The 15319-nt window shown below is 36.5% G+C and overlaps 1 protein-coding gene across 3 annotated transcripts; it reads right to left on the reverse strand.

Annotated features, from left to right (window-relative positions):
* Positions 1 to 76: 76 nt before the first annotated feature.
* LOC136203109 (probable serine/threonine protein kinase IREH1) lies at positions 77 to 15102 on the reverse strand. Of its 3 annotated transcripts, none has more exons than XM_065994166.1 (18): positions 14094 to 15100; positions 11557 to 11621; positions 11271 to 11450; positions 9795 to 11177; positions 9167 to 9339; positions 8730 to 8976; positions 7644 to 7736; positions 7422 to 7562; positions 7246 to 7338; positions 3661 to 3865; positions 3200 to 3285; positions 1674 to 1762; positions 1445 to 1496; positions 1276 to 1332; positions 1003 to 1176; positions 823 to 900; positions 421 to 625; positions 77 to 335 (listed from the first exon to the last, which is right to left on the reverse strand). In XM_065994166.1, exons 1-17 carry the CDS (start codon positions 14815 to 14817, stop codon positions 542 to 544), a joined length of 3924 nt encoding a protein of 1307 aa, XP_065850238.1. In that variant the 5' UTR covers positions 14818 to 15100; the 3' UTR covers positions 77 to 335; positions 421 to 541. The 3 variants fall into 3 exon arrangements, with proteins under 3 accessions (XP_065850238.1, XP_065850237.1, XP_065850240.1); XM_065994165.1 differs by having other exon boundaries at positions 823 to 903; XM_065994168.1 differs by lacking the exons at positions 77 to 335; positions 421 to 625; positions 823 to 900; ... (1 more) ...; positions 1276 to 1332; positions 1445 to 1496 and having other exon boundaries at positions 1735 to 1762; positions 3634 to 3865; positions 14094 to 15102.
* Between the last annotated feature and the right edge of the window lie 217 nt (positions 15103 to 15319).

The following is a 15319-nucleotide window of genomic DNA, read 5'->3' on the forward strand; positions in this document are numbered from 1 at the left end:
AAAATGACACCCAAGTAACTAAAATTTGTACCATGTTTGATCTGACATTTACACTTTATGATAATACATGTTACACTGAACTGAAAACATAGGGATGGATGCATTCTCATTGATATGGAAAAAATCACAAACAGTACACCATAGGTTTAAGAGTGTAGACCAACACTGTGGTATTAAAATTATCATGCACTAATTATCCTCAGCCCAAAAAAAAAACGACTCCAACTCCGACTTGACGTAAAATTGGAACCTCAGTGTGGATCCGTTACCTATAATGTGGAAAGAACGCACCCCCTCAGCAGATTTCGGTCCTTTCAACTTGTCTTCTTCTATTTCTGCAGGAGTATCAATATCAAATCAGATAGTAATATAGTAAAATCGATTGAATGAAGAACATGAACAAGGTCTACTGAATCATACATGTACAGGGTATACAAACACCGCCAATCAGACACCTTATAAATGCCCAAATTGATTTTGAACGCCAAAAGAAAAAGAAAAAAAAAAACAATTCCGGCACTTGACAGAGCAGATACACGGGTCATGATTTAGAATTTGTAGGTGGATCGTCCTTCCAACCCTTGGAGAGAAGATCATAGTTGATTGAAGCAAGCTGGGACAGATTCTATAACCACAAGCAAAGAGAAAATATGAGAACATGCTGCATCAATATTCCTTCACAAGAACATTGCCAATACCAAACCATAAAATGCACAAAGACATTTTCAAAAGATTTAACCAATTTCACAAATCGAACAATCACCGAATTGATTGAATGGTGAGCTGGAAAAATTAAGCCGGTGCTATGAAAAAAGATAATACCTTGAATGAGAAATTACTGAATGAGTAATTGACAGATGAGCCAGACTCAAACTCTGCAAGACCCGCACATTCATCTCCCTGCTTTATGAACATATGCAAGGAGTAATCTTTCAGCTATACGTACAAAAAAAGTTAGAACAAAAAAAATGAATTGATGACGAGCTTTTACAACTAACATACCACTTCATCTTGACGGTTGCTTAGGCAGCTACTGCTCCCACTCAAGCTGTCAGAATCACTAGAATCCTCAAAATCACTGGCTGGGTATGCATTGTCATCATTACCATTCCATGAATAACGACTTGTGAAGTAACTTGTATCAAGCGCACTCTCCGAACTGGGAACAAATGCAGCCTACAAAGCAACAAACTCAAACGATGTGATCATTCCACAAAAATGCTTTATAACTAGTTAAGTAATTTCATGGGTTTTTAGATCAAAGATTTCACACACCTTCTGCCTGGCAAGTGTGTCCCAGTTAATATCTTTAAAGAATACATGCTGCTTCACCTGCATCATAAGTTCTGCATCTATTACTACAATTTATAGCAACACTATATAAATGCATGCTGCAATATGCATACAGATGAAGATGGAATCAAGAAACGGAAACCAAGGGTACCTCAGCTGCTCCTCCAGCTCCAAGTCTTTGATTAGGATCTTCTGTCAATAATCTGGAGATTGATAGTATTAGCAACTTAAGACTTGGTGTGATTGCGTTTTAACCAATTTAGTTGTCAGTAATGTCCTTATGAGTTGAAAATGATACTAATCCAACCAAAAACAAATTGCAGGAGTAAAGAAGCATCGTAATTGTGCATTGCCATCTATACCAGGCAGCTTTTTCTTACCTATCAATTAGATCCCATGCTTCAGGGCTCATTTCTTCAGGCACGCTAGGCCAAGGTATCTTCCGGTTGAGAATATTATCAAATATTATCTATAAACAAAACAAAAAATAAGAACACGCCAATAGAATGAGAAATGAACTGGAACTCAATAAAAACCAACAAAAAGCCTATCAATTCCATTTCCGATTGTAAATGTTTTGAAAACCGGACCGGACGTTGAACCGGTGAGACAACTGGTTCAAGGTTCAATAGGTTCAACCGGTTCAACCGGAATGGTTCAACCGGATAAAAAAATAAATAAATAAATATATAAAAAATAAAATGATATTTCATTGAACATAAAATTAAAAATTTCATACATATAACAAACAATTCTTAAGTTAACATATAAATTAAAAATTAAAAATTCATACAGATAATATAAAAATTCACACATCGGTAACCAATCCTTAATTTAACACATTAATTAAAAATTCACACATCTAAAATCAAACCCATAGTTTAACACAATATTAAGATTAAAATTAAATTAATTAACACCAATTATTAAAGAGGTTGTTCTTACCTAATTTTTAAATTTTTTCCTTAAATCAATATGTTTTTCAAAAAATGGCAAAAAACCAGGGTCAATCCGGTTCACTGGTTCAACACCGGTTCGCGGTTCAACCCCGGTTTGATGCGGTTTAATATAGTTGAACCTGTATAGCTAAAACCGGACCGGACACTTGACTGGTTCACGGTTCGACCGGTTCGACCGGCCGATCCGGTCCGGTTTTCAAAACACTGTTGATAAGGACTTCTATATATGCATATTTTTCAGTAGTCACTGCAGAAGTAACAAGTTTTCTTCAGGGATTTGATTTCATGGCTCTTAATTTACCCAATTAACGCTGTCAATTGGAGTTCACCGAAGGGAACTAATATGTGGGACGCAAACATATGCTAATCTCCCAAACCTGCTTGAGAGCTTCTTTTTAATGTAATGGAGCTAAATGGGAGTTTGATTTTCATTCCATTTACCTTTCTAGGGGTTTGAACTAAATACTTCTAATATTTTTAATATTTTAGCATCCATTAACCTCCTTTCCATTGCAAAGCTCCAAACAAGATCATATTACTTAAAATTCCTTTCTGTACTTATCTGATCCATCATTTTCCACCTTCTCTATCTTCTATTCCATGAAACCATAAAACTAACATGCAATGCACAAGAGGAAAAAATATATTGGAACAAAGGAAATGTCATGTGATTTCGCATTTCAACCATGTATTAGTTTATCAAAAATTTAAAATGCATTTTTTTAATGAATTGCTTCACAATCAATTATCTCATGAAAGCACCTTCCTATAACACTGTTATGGAACCAATTGAACTAAAAGCTTAAGCTGATAGTTAAGGCCCATTTCATATTAATATCTGACAAACACTAATAACAAACCAAAATTTAGAAAGTGAAAAAAAGCATTAAAAAATTAATGGCAACCATACTTCAAAATTGCATCGTAGTCAGAAGTAAGAGGGTTACCTGGGGATGCTCAGCATTAAATGGTGGAATACCAACAATCAGCTCAAATAGAATGACACCCACAGACCACCAATCGGCAGTTGCACCTGAACAAAATTGCATGCCAGCAGTTTAAAAACCTTGCAGCGTGAGCACCATGTTGGCACCATTATGGATTTTCACTTGAAACGTTGATTTGCAATACAGTATGATACAAAAAAAAAGGTAAGTTGTTGGACCCACTATCTCATGGTCCAAAGGTTCTGAAAGTTCATGCTAGGGGAAAGAAGGGGGCAAGACTAAAAATATAACATGGGTAACTTAATACCCATGATCTACATACAACTAACTTATATGTTAAGCCTCCTACCAATGCAATACTTATAACCAAAGTTCGACTGATCATTATCTAATACTAGACTTCCAAAGAAGTAAGAAGAAGACAATCATAGCACCTTAAACTATAAAAAGGCTATACGAACCATGTCCTGTTCCCAAAAGTATCTCCGGTGCCAAATAGTCAGGTGTGCCTACAGCAGAACGTTTTTTCCTTCTTTCCTGCTGATCTTCAGAAGTGGATACTTGCGGTTCATCATCTACAAGCATAGAGGTCCCACCGACTGCTGGACCAGATAAATCATCAGTGCTGTTGATAAGACCAACCTTGGAAAGACCAAAGTCTGTGAGCTGTTCAAAAAGAAAAGAAGCTAGATTACTTCTTCAAGAATACCTTACTTCTGGAAAAACAAATACTAAAGCAAGACACTACTCAAGAAGGCAAGCACAAGAAAAGAACAAATGCTCCCTAAAGCACATGTTCTACAAGATTCAAGTATCTTAACAGAATTTAGGTCAGCACATTACTCGAACTACTCGCACTCAAGCTTGACTCAAATAACTTTGGAATCTTCAAGTAGATTTCAGGATTTCTACATTGATTGACAAGTTTGAGATGGTAATATGAGATAGAAAATAGACAGAACCAGCAGTACAACCTGTTCTAAAAGTTAGACACTGAATGGAAAAACAAAAATTATCAAAGTTTCATGTGTGGTCTATTCGAAACATTATGAAAGTTTTCTGTAACATTGAAGATCGCTAAATATATGTTTATTCAAACAACTTACTGGGCAGTCCAGAGTTCTACAACTATAGGTTTCAGAGGGATTTTGGCAAGTTGAAGATTTTCTGTACTCAGATGGATTTTTAAAGATTCAGTTCTCAAAATTTGTAGCTGACTCCTATTAATCAAAAGGATCCCCAATTCTCATTTAAATATTTAAAGATGCCAAGTATTGATGGATTTAGGTTATTTTGGGTCAAAAAAAGCCAATAACAGAAAGTTTTGCACTGTTCCATATCAACATATCAACGAAAAGAGAAAATTCACAAACATTTTGCTCCTTTGTCATACCCAATTAAATTGTTGATGTGCAATTGTATCCTGGTGTGATGCCTATTTGAACACAGATGTGTCCCTAAGGAATTCTTTGGCTCAAGTCTTCACTAAATTCAGGTCTGGTTGGCTCAAGTCTGATACTCCATGAAACATCAAATAAATCTACCAATTAACCTCAAGAAACTCTAAAACAAAGCTACTTCACTGCTTCAAAAGACAATCAGTCTGACTTGTAGCTATTGAGGTTAGAATAGAAGCTGAAAGGAGTTCTGTGGTAATTGATTCTGTCCCCTTTGCTTAGGAATAGGATCCAGGTATATACAAAAAAGTTAGAACAGGAAGGGGTTTTCAAATACCCACATCACTCCTGAATGCTCCAGGACCAGTTGGTCCTGGACCATTGTAGAATTTTCACATCAGGTACCTGTTCTGCTAGTTACACAAATGTTATTTAAATATGAGATCCAAAGAAGAAGATTTTAAAAATATATGTTGAAGGATGGATAGGTTAAGAAATATTAACTGTCTGTTAAAACAACAACTAAAATATGCAACTTTATAAGTTACTAGTTAAATGTTTCCAAAATTAAGGAACTTTCTTTCATCAAACTGGTTGGTGTAATATCCACATCATATGTGGGGAATTTAGAACCTAACCTAGCAATCACGAGAACTAATATGCCAAAGCAGAGAAATATTAACAAAACAGCATCAAAGCCACACTGACAATACTGCCATGTGACCTGCACTAACAGTGACAAAGAGGTAAAGACTAGACAAGGATGTTTGGTGTCTGTTAATATTTTCACGAAACCTGAAATTTCACAAGAAAATCAATTTCTTTTGCTTTTCCCGTTCTTCGAGTAACCTATTTTTGAAGCTCAATGATTTCTGGGAGATCACCCAAACTCCCTTAGTTCTTCTTTTTACTGTGAATTCATAATATTTTTTTATTGAAAGGCTGCTCCTTTTATGGGAGAGATAAACCAAAACGTAATACAAGGAAAGAGTCCTTATGAAGGAACTTAGCTACCAAACTTTATAAAACAAGACACTACTACCTAATGAATACGCCTATTTCCTAAATGATAAAAAGTTATTGCCTAAATAGTGGAAAATCACTACCTAAATAAATAGAATATAGCCGATTGCCTAAAACATAAAATGTTGCTGCCTTGTATAGGAAGGAGTTCATCGTCCTCTCTTGTTCCAATCTATGGAGCAATCTATAATTCCGCAATTCTGCAATTGCACCTCTTTTGTCATTTAGAATATAGCCAATCCTACCTTGTCATTTTCCTTCTTCGGTGGTTAATAAGAAATTGTTCACACATATGCACTATGTCAAGGAATCCCTAACTCCTTTATAGGAAGGGATTTTTAACCTACTGTATTTAGGGATGATTGCAGCTTCCTGTGCAACAACCTTGCACAACCTGATACATTCCGAGTGATTTGGTCTGGGCTGGTTGCATGTGGTTGCACACCTCTCCATGTGCTACCGTATGATGTTCATTGTATCATTCCAATTGCACTGGTTTGTGACTAAAGTTAGCTGCAAACCCTTCGACCCTTTTCCCCATGATGGAAAAGTGACTATCAAGAGCCACAGTGAATGTCACCCGTGCACCTCTTCTAATACCAATTTGTTAGGGGCCTGCAGAGAGGATCTCGTCACAGGTCTTTTCACAAGAAAATCTTTGATTTCCTTTGCTTTTCTTGTTCTTTGAGCAACCTATCTTTAAAGCTCAATGGTGATTTTGAGTTGTGAGAGATCACCCGAACTCCCTTGATTCTCTTTTTGACTGAAAATTCATAATAATTTTTATTGAAACACTGCCCCTTTTGTAGGGGAGATAAACCAAAACCTAATACAATTATTTTAATAACAAAACTAGCTACCAAACTTATTAGAATAAAACACTACTACCCAATGAATACACTACTTCCTAAATAATGAAAAGTTATTGACTAAATAATAGAAAATCACTACTACCCAATGAATACACTACTTCCTAAATAATGGGAAGCTACTGACTAAATAATAGAAAATCACTACATATTACATAAATAAATAAAATGTTGTTGCTTGCCCAAATAATAAGACATTCCTGCCTTATTTCCTTTTGTGTGGAACAGAATCCAACCTAGGAAAGCACCTTTTAATAGATAAATCAGTCAGGACTATGGGCCACAGTGAACATTTTCTCAGATGTGTTCAACCAGATTGCTACATTAGTCTTAGATATTAGAGATGAATAACGAAGGAAAAATTTTAATTGGATTTTTTCCACTCTCAGATGTAAGATTATCAAATATTGTGCTCACCCAAGGCAACATACAAACTGTTACTCATAACCTTAATAAATTTCTTTGCTCTGTCTAGTTTCAAACCAAAAGACATTCACCTATAGAAGATTCTAGATGTTGCCAAAGGTATTGCAACAATTAGGTATCGATTGAACTATCAAATTTTGTTTTAAAGAGCTTCCGCAAGGCTACATCACACCTGAAGATCACTTTGCTATAGAAAAACAAAGAAGCATGTATATATAACCTATGAAGACAAGGTAACCTGTATTTGGTGCAAAAATAAATTGTAGCTAGTCATCAAATTCCTCATTTTCATCAAGAAGCAGGTAGCAACAAAAATAAAACATGAGGTTACCTTGATATGACCATCATGTGCAATTAACAAATTATCAGGCTTCAAATCACGATGAACCACACGCAGCGAATGTAGATATTCCAAAGCAAGCACCTTAAGAGAATAAAAGTTAAATTTAGAGGTCATACCACTCTGGAAGCAACAAAAGAATTTCTGAAGTTAGGACAGAAACTTACAACTTCTGCAATGTATACTCGAGCAACGTCTTCTTCTAAGCAACCCAAGTTTCTCAAGAGGGAGTATAGATCTCCTCCATTCAAGTACTCCATCACAAGATACAAATTCTCACGACAAGTAAATGAATAAAAGAAACGAACCTGAGAAGATCTCTTTTATGTTAGAATGGGTAAGCATATGTAAGGGCATGCGAAAATTAATTTGCTAGTACATTTGCTCACCACAAAAGGATTGCGAACTGAAATTAAAATATCTCGTTCTGCAAGTATACTTTCGACAGCATTCTTACGAATCATGTCAGCTTTCTTAAGAACCTGGAAGAAATGCACAAGTATGTAATTCATGATAAAAACAAAAAAATAACTCATGTAAGGTTCACTTTCTTAATAAAAATAAGATCCATCTGCCATTTGAACCATGTTATAAGTATATGCTATATGTGCCTTTTAGTCTTATGAATTTCCCAACCGTCTTTACACCATAAATGTGCAATTCTTTTTAATTCAACCCCTATTGCTTTAATGTTCTGAATTAAACCTACTGACGTTTATAAATGTGAATATTGAGCCCCTGATGCTCCACTATGTCATACTTATCGAACTATTATGGATAAACATTGAGCCATATAAAATAAGGTCCAATACCAAAAAAAAATTGCAAACCTCAAAAGCTAAATAGAACATAATGGAACATTCAGGCTTAATCCAGAAAAATAAAACAACAGGAGCTAAATAGAGAAAGATGCCTAAGTTTTTCGAGTCCAAATAATGCATTTTGCCCTTTTATATAATCTCCTTGGTTAAGCTTTTAAATCTTTTTTTCCCTTTAGACTTAGTCAAGGTATTGGTCTGATTATTTTTTGTAAAGCTCTATTTTTTTTATTTCAGTAAATGCTCCTTTGTTTCTTCTTATTTTACCCCGTCACCTTTCATAATCTGTAAAGACATTAATTTTCCCTTCTATTTCTCTTTTAAACTCAAGCAAAATAACCAGCTTTCCACTGTGGAATTACAGCACTGAAAGAATACAGATTTATTTTATAAAAAAAAGGGCGGCCCGGTGCACTACGCGTCCCCACTTAAGCGAGGGTCCAGGGAGGGGTCCCACCACAAGGGTGTACTGGGGGCAAGCCTTCCCCTGTCAATTTTTTTGGCAAGAGGCCGCTCCTAAGACTCGAACCCGTGACCTCTCAGTCACACGACAACAACGTTTACCGTTGCGCCAAGGCTTGATATTATTTTATTTTATGAAAAATTATTCATGTTCAAGAACTTGATATCTTAATTGTACTTTTGAGGGACATATACCTTTATGGCAAAAAGATCTCCAGTTGTTCTCTTTTTAGCCAAGAAAACTCGTCCAAATGCCCCACGACTTATTGGTTTTATTATCTCAAAATCATCTATGGAGGTTCGGTCTTTAGTAGAGTGTATGGGGCTTGTCCTCAAACTCCTAATAACATCATCTTCCAAAGGAGCATCTTCATCAATTATAGTACTTGTTATATCAACTCTTTCGTCCTCTACAAGTTCACATAGCTGCAAATACTTCTCCCTGAAGAATCAGAACTCATTACATCTCTAAGAAGTGGAAATTAACAACTCTTAGTCAGAAGTCAAATTGAGGAAGATCTTTAAATTTATGTAAACAGTGAAGAATGCTGAACACAAACTTCAATAGTGCTAAGATGTACCCCACAAGTTCAGTATTAAATTTTCCAAAACTATTAAGGAACAATGCCCACCTGATAAGCTTTTCGATGCGTGTTCCAAAAGTTTGAACAGTGAGTGAATCAAACTTTCTTCGCCCAGTGACAACTCCCAAGTCTTCAAGACACGAAATCAAATAAGGAATGGCACGATCATCGTCTAAAGGAGTATTTGCAGCACATTTAGCAATATCCGCAAGTTCATTCATCTGTATCATGGTGGAAAGAAATTCTTATTTCATATTAGCAAATGAGAAATATATTCAAAGTCCTCAATTAGTAACAGCGAGAACCATGTCAAGGATACAAAGAATCTATCACTCTTCCAAACCTGCCACTCACGGCAAGGATTTCTATCCCCTTTATATAGTCATGGAAGAGAGAAAGAACCCCCACCCACTAAATTTCATCTTTAACCATGCCATAAATAGTACTTCAGATAATGGTAAATATTCTTTCAAGTTCAACTGTCATTATAAGTTTGATTACTGCATTTCCTTTTCTTTGTGGCCCCTTCTACAAGTGACCACAAGAAAAGTTTCTTTTCATGTAAAGTAAAATGAAGTCACAGTGAATTTCAAGCCACGTAAGCTTAAGAGATATGGATACACATATTCCGGCCAGGATCTCCAAGAAGCAAAAAGAAGAAAAACTATAAATATACCTGAGGAATATCATCATGCTCAGAAAAACCACCCTTCCCTGCTAGGAGCAAGTCCATCTGGCTGGTCCTAGGGGTTAATAACGGAGATCTAGGAGTCATGCTACCAGCTGAAGACGTGGCCATTCCTTGATCTGATTTTGGCCCAAAACGGGTTTTGCAAGACATCGAAGGCAAACCCTTCAGGTCATCCATAAAAACAGAATTATCAGCGTCAGGAAAACAGTCAAGCATATCCTCTGAACCTCTCCTGGACCAATCACTGAGTTTTGGGGAGAGGACATCAGACTCTTCAGTAACACTGGAATTTGATACTTTAGTAACATCTGGACTTCCTGCTGCCTGATGAATATCCTTATGAGCATAGGATTCAATCATCTTCTCAAGAGCTTCAGAAATACTGACAAGTCGTTCATTCACATTAATACCTGTCTGATCATATCGATCAGCAATTGCACAAATTCTTGAATGTTCTTCAACATGTGAAGTTGGAACCTCTTCCTCACAAATGCGACAAATAATTGAAGCATCATCAGCAATATTCTGCTGATCTCCCCAGTAACCCCAAGAAACTTTGTGTTGGTGCTTCACAGAATGTTCATGTGTATCTTTTGCTGTAGGAGGATCCGAAACCTTAGTAGCAATTATATCAGCATCAGTAGTTCCTTTCCTACTGTTCAACATCTTCAAAGGTTCAACAACCTTGTTATCAATGTGTTCCTTAGAAGGAGTTACTTCCTTCAAGCTTTTTCCTACAGGAGATGGAAGTTTCTTCCATGAAGCCATCCGATCTCGGCCTCCAGGAGAATCCATATTCTTTGAAGTATCATCAGTAATAGGCAGTGAATTTACAGGTTGTGCAGCATGGTCTCTGTTCCAATCAAAGCCACGCTGCTCTTGACTATATGACTTCCTTGCTGAAGCTGTCTTTGATGCCTTGGCAGCACTGGAACTTTTGCTATCTCTTCCAATGTTCCCAGATACACGTTTATCAGCAGAATTCAAAAGCCTAGACTGACGAAGCTGAAAAACATTTTCATCTTCAGCCAGCCCACTTTCTTTGTGGAATTGCAACAACCGGGTACACCTTGTGAGAATGAAAAGCATTCGTGTATGCAGCTGCTTCAGCACTCCGGGAGGAAGTTCTTGTCGTCTATCATCTAGTTCTTGGACTATACCTTCACACTGAAGCCAAAACTCATTGGGTGATGCCATAGCACAACTCCGAGCGAGAACCAACAAGTCCTCAATGGTTTCTTGCCACTCAGGATGACTTTCTGCATTTTTTTCAAGTACTCCAACAAGATCCGCAGCAAAGATAGCTAAATCAGAATTGACTTCTTCCTTTGCTTTATCAAACCTCGCCCTTATAACAACCAAGATTTCCTGTATAAAAGCCAGTTGGTTAAGAAGAAATTTAACTTGCTCGAGCATAATTTTTCAGAAGGTGGATCTAACAGAGACAGCCAAGTTACTCACCTCTAAGTTATTTAGCCCTCGAGGCTTCCAAAATGGGTAGGGCCGCACTCCTTTAGAATTTAATTCATGTGAGAAACTTTTGATATCAGAAGGAAACCTCTTTCTAGGTGCACTAGTCACTCTGAGGATAGCTTGAAAACGGGGGGATTCAGATTCCTTTGGATTTTCACAATCATATGTCTACAAAACAAAACATTTAAGAAGAATGTAAGAAAAAGATTAAAAAAAGAAGAGTTGAAGCGAAATTAATTTACCAAGTGCATCAACAAAAATCCTTCATCGATACCTCCGGTGTAAAAGTATCAGAACTTCTTAAGCCGCCAGCACGACCCCATGATGACTCATGTTGACCTATCAAGGTAATTCAAGCTATCTTATAAGAATATTACTCGAAAATTTGCCAATTGCGAAAACCATTCAACTACTGAAATTCATTTCTACAAGTTAACTAGTACGAATTTCAAGCATTAGCACCTTCACCTTTCTCTATGTGAGTACTACCAAATGATGATTTTCAGGTATTCACACTAATGTGTTGTTATTCACAACCATACTACCAAATGATGATTTTAGTAGTAAGAAAATAAAACACTAACCATTAAAAGAAACGAAGAAGAGGAGCGCCTGGGAGAGGCACACAAGACGAGAGCCTTTTAAACAGAGCCTCACCTGGAACTTATTAGGCTCAGGACCTTGAGCCTCGCGTTAGGCGCGCCTTTAACAACTATGCAGGTAGCATGTCTACTCTACAGTGAAGCTTTACTCATATCTAGTACAAATTCTTTGTCACATACTTCTCCCTAAATGTTCACATAAGCTAAACCTAAAAACAAGCATAGATTTTGTTATGCTTTTTTTACTTAAACTTTGTTATCCTCTTATCATACATAAGTGCAAAAAAAGTTACCTGTAGTTCCCACATCCTAATTTAAAAAATAAAAAATAAAAAAATAATATAATATCAGCAGCAGAATTGGATACATATTCACATGAACACACAGAAATCATATTGCTACAATAGTCCACTCTGGTTACAGAATTCAGACCTCATGAACATACTACCCCTCAAGGCTCAGTGCCATTTCAGCATTAACCATGGACGACATGCCCTCCAACTTCCCAATAACTTAAGCATTTACACATCATCAATGATGCATCATAAATAAAAGGCTAAGGACACTGACAACAGTTTTGAAGCAACCAAATGTCACAATGTATGATAAGTAATTTATAGCTCATTACTCATCTAATTTTCTATTAAAACAGTTCAAAACTCCCTTCAGACACAATCTTGAAGACATTCTCAAGGAAGGTTCACATTCCATTTGAAGATAAGCACTTTACAGTCCCAACTCTTCTCCTCCAAATACTAACTGAAATCTGTCTAAAATGGCTTCTAATGTTCTTACAATATGGGGAATAAGAAAATTAGATAAACAATTCTATATCAAAAGATGTTTTTTAACAAATAGACTCCAAATTTGAACATCACTTCAATCCATCTAAAATATTTTAATCCAAAATTTGCAAATACCAAATTTGACTCATTTTATAGAACCCTACCATCTTTCTTAACAGGGAGGAAAAGAAACATGAGCAAGTCATCTTAGGGCATGTAGAATAGTTAAAGCATAGCATAGTAAAAGCACAAATTATGATGACTATGATATATGAATTGTTTCCATAGACATCCTAGATATGGATAATAGATATCCTAGATATGGATAAATGTAACATGACTTGGTTATCACAGAAATACACAACTGTAATCATATTACTCGATGCCAGTGTACAGGTAACATCATCCATAGCCACTATAAGTATAACTACTGTCAATCTAATTCAATAGCCTAAGATCCCATCAACATGAAACCCTCATATAACTTGGTTTTAGAAGCCTATCTGTTAAAAGGTGCCACCTTCTAGATTTCATCAGCTGAATGTATCGGAATCAGTTCATAACATATAGTAGATCACTTTTCAAATATGAGGTCCTTTGTTGATTTAGAAGTACAAGTTTTAGAATCTAGCTACAGCAACAACAGCAACGATTGGGAATTTAGAGGAATTTCAAGATTCTATAGACTAAACATCACAAGACAATACTTTTAGTAGATATGATGAAAACGATCAACAAATAGCAGGGATCACAAAGGACTAGCTGCTTGCTACAGAACCTTCTTGTAATTAAAGCCAAAAGCAAGGATCACATAATTCACCACCAAAAGGCTTTTATCAACATTGAAAATCTCGCTAAATGCAGCTTATATGGAGATTCTAGGTTCCAGACCACCAACTTATTCATGGTTTTCTGTTCCAAGGATTCATAAATATGCTAAAAACATATTGTTCTAATCTAAATGGTAGCAACCTTTCCATCAGCAACTTGAAAAGCATCAGCTATAGGCACAACATGAAGAACACTATACAAAAAATAATTAAGCCGGTAAATTACAAATAAACACCCGCAAAAATTATCAATGTGAAGTTACTAGTTTTGGTGATGAAACAAGGGCAACCTATCTTCTGAAGTTCATGACAACTGGGGGAAAAATCGGCATTCATCGTATTCTATTGTCAATCTCAATTCTAACCAAAAGAAGTTCGGCTGTGGAAACAAACAATAATCAACTCTATTCACTAAGTCATCTACTATAAAACATCTAAACAACATATAAAAATTTCCTCATCAAAGGCCAGATAAGCGATTAATGAGTGGTTATAAGTGTGTCAAAATGAAGTAATTGCAGATCTTAACATGAAATTAAAACAAAAGGTAATACTGAATCCTATAAAGAAAATAAAGAAAATGGCTAGTATTACCTGGCTCTGCTGATGATTCCGCATTTAGCAAACGTGACTTAGCCGACTGATTAGGACTAATCTCCGTAGATTGCGCATTTCCGCTGGAGATGCTATCCCAATTGTGGTTACTACCGCCGCCACCGGTCCCCTGAAATCCCGTCAGCCTATTTTGTCCTACAACCTCCTTCTTCTTCCCTGCCCCAGAACTTGAACTCGATCCTCCATCCCCACCAGTACCACCGGGTCTCGACAAGTTACTAGACCCAAGAACACCGGACCCCTTATTAAAACTGAAAAAAGTCTCTTGCGGCAACGGCCCCGATCTCGTCTTTATCTTGTTCAGCCCTAAAGATGATGCCAAAATTGGAGACACCGAAGACGCGGAGGACGCTGCCCTCGCATCCTTGGGTTCTGGCACCGCAGCAGCAGCCTTTTTGGAGGCAGAAGTAGAGAAACTCAGTTTTCTTGGCGACTGAACAACAGTTTCTTTCCCCTTCACAGCCTCCTTCTTCTTGACTCCATCTTTGACTTGCGTTTGCCTACAAGCAGCAGCAGCAAAACCGGTGGATGCAGTACTAGTATGAGAAGTGGGAGTATCCTCCTTAACGCTAGATTTAGGTTTCTTCTTATCGGATCGGCTAGGGGAATTAGAACCGATAGATCGAGGGCTGCTGTTGGATCCATCTGGGCTAGAAGTATCAGATTTCTTTGAAGAGAAGAACAATTTGTTCTTGAACACCATTGTTATTCCTTGTTCTTACTTACTGTATACAAAACGGAAACCCCAGAATTGAATAGCGGTTAGTTTTCTTGTTCTTGTTGTTCTTGTATTTTTGCAGCCCTAGCATGGATTGCAAGGGCTGCTAAAATAGTAACATTGAGAAAGGGGATTTTTGTGAAATTGGATTTGTAAAGAGAGAAAGTGGATTGATAACTGTATGAAAGTGTTGACAAGAAGAGAGAAGTTGAAGAAAGCAAGAGGAAAAGATGGAGACTGTGAAGTGTAAAAGAGAAAGAACTGAAAATGTGGGATGTGGTAAGACCGCAGCCTTAAATGACTGGTATGGTGTGTTTTCAGTTGAACGGTATTTTTTTTTTCTTTTTTTGAAATGTTGAACGGTATTTTTAATATAAACATTAAACATTTTTGTGAATTTTTTTATTTTCAAATTTAAACCAAAAAAAAGAAAAGTTAAATAATTATTTACCTATAGATATTTAACTAATAAATTTTAGCATAATTT

Source organism: Euphorbia lathyris, chromosome 8 (genome assembly GCF_963576675.1).
Source record: "Euphorbia lathyris chromosome 8, ddEupLath1.1, whole genome shotgun sequence".
Taxonomy (NCBI): domain Eukaryota; kingdom Viridiplantae; phylum Streptophyta; class Magnoliopsida; order Malpighiales; family Euphorbiaceae; genus Euphorbia; species Euphorbia lathyris.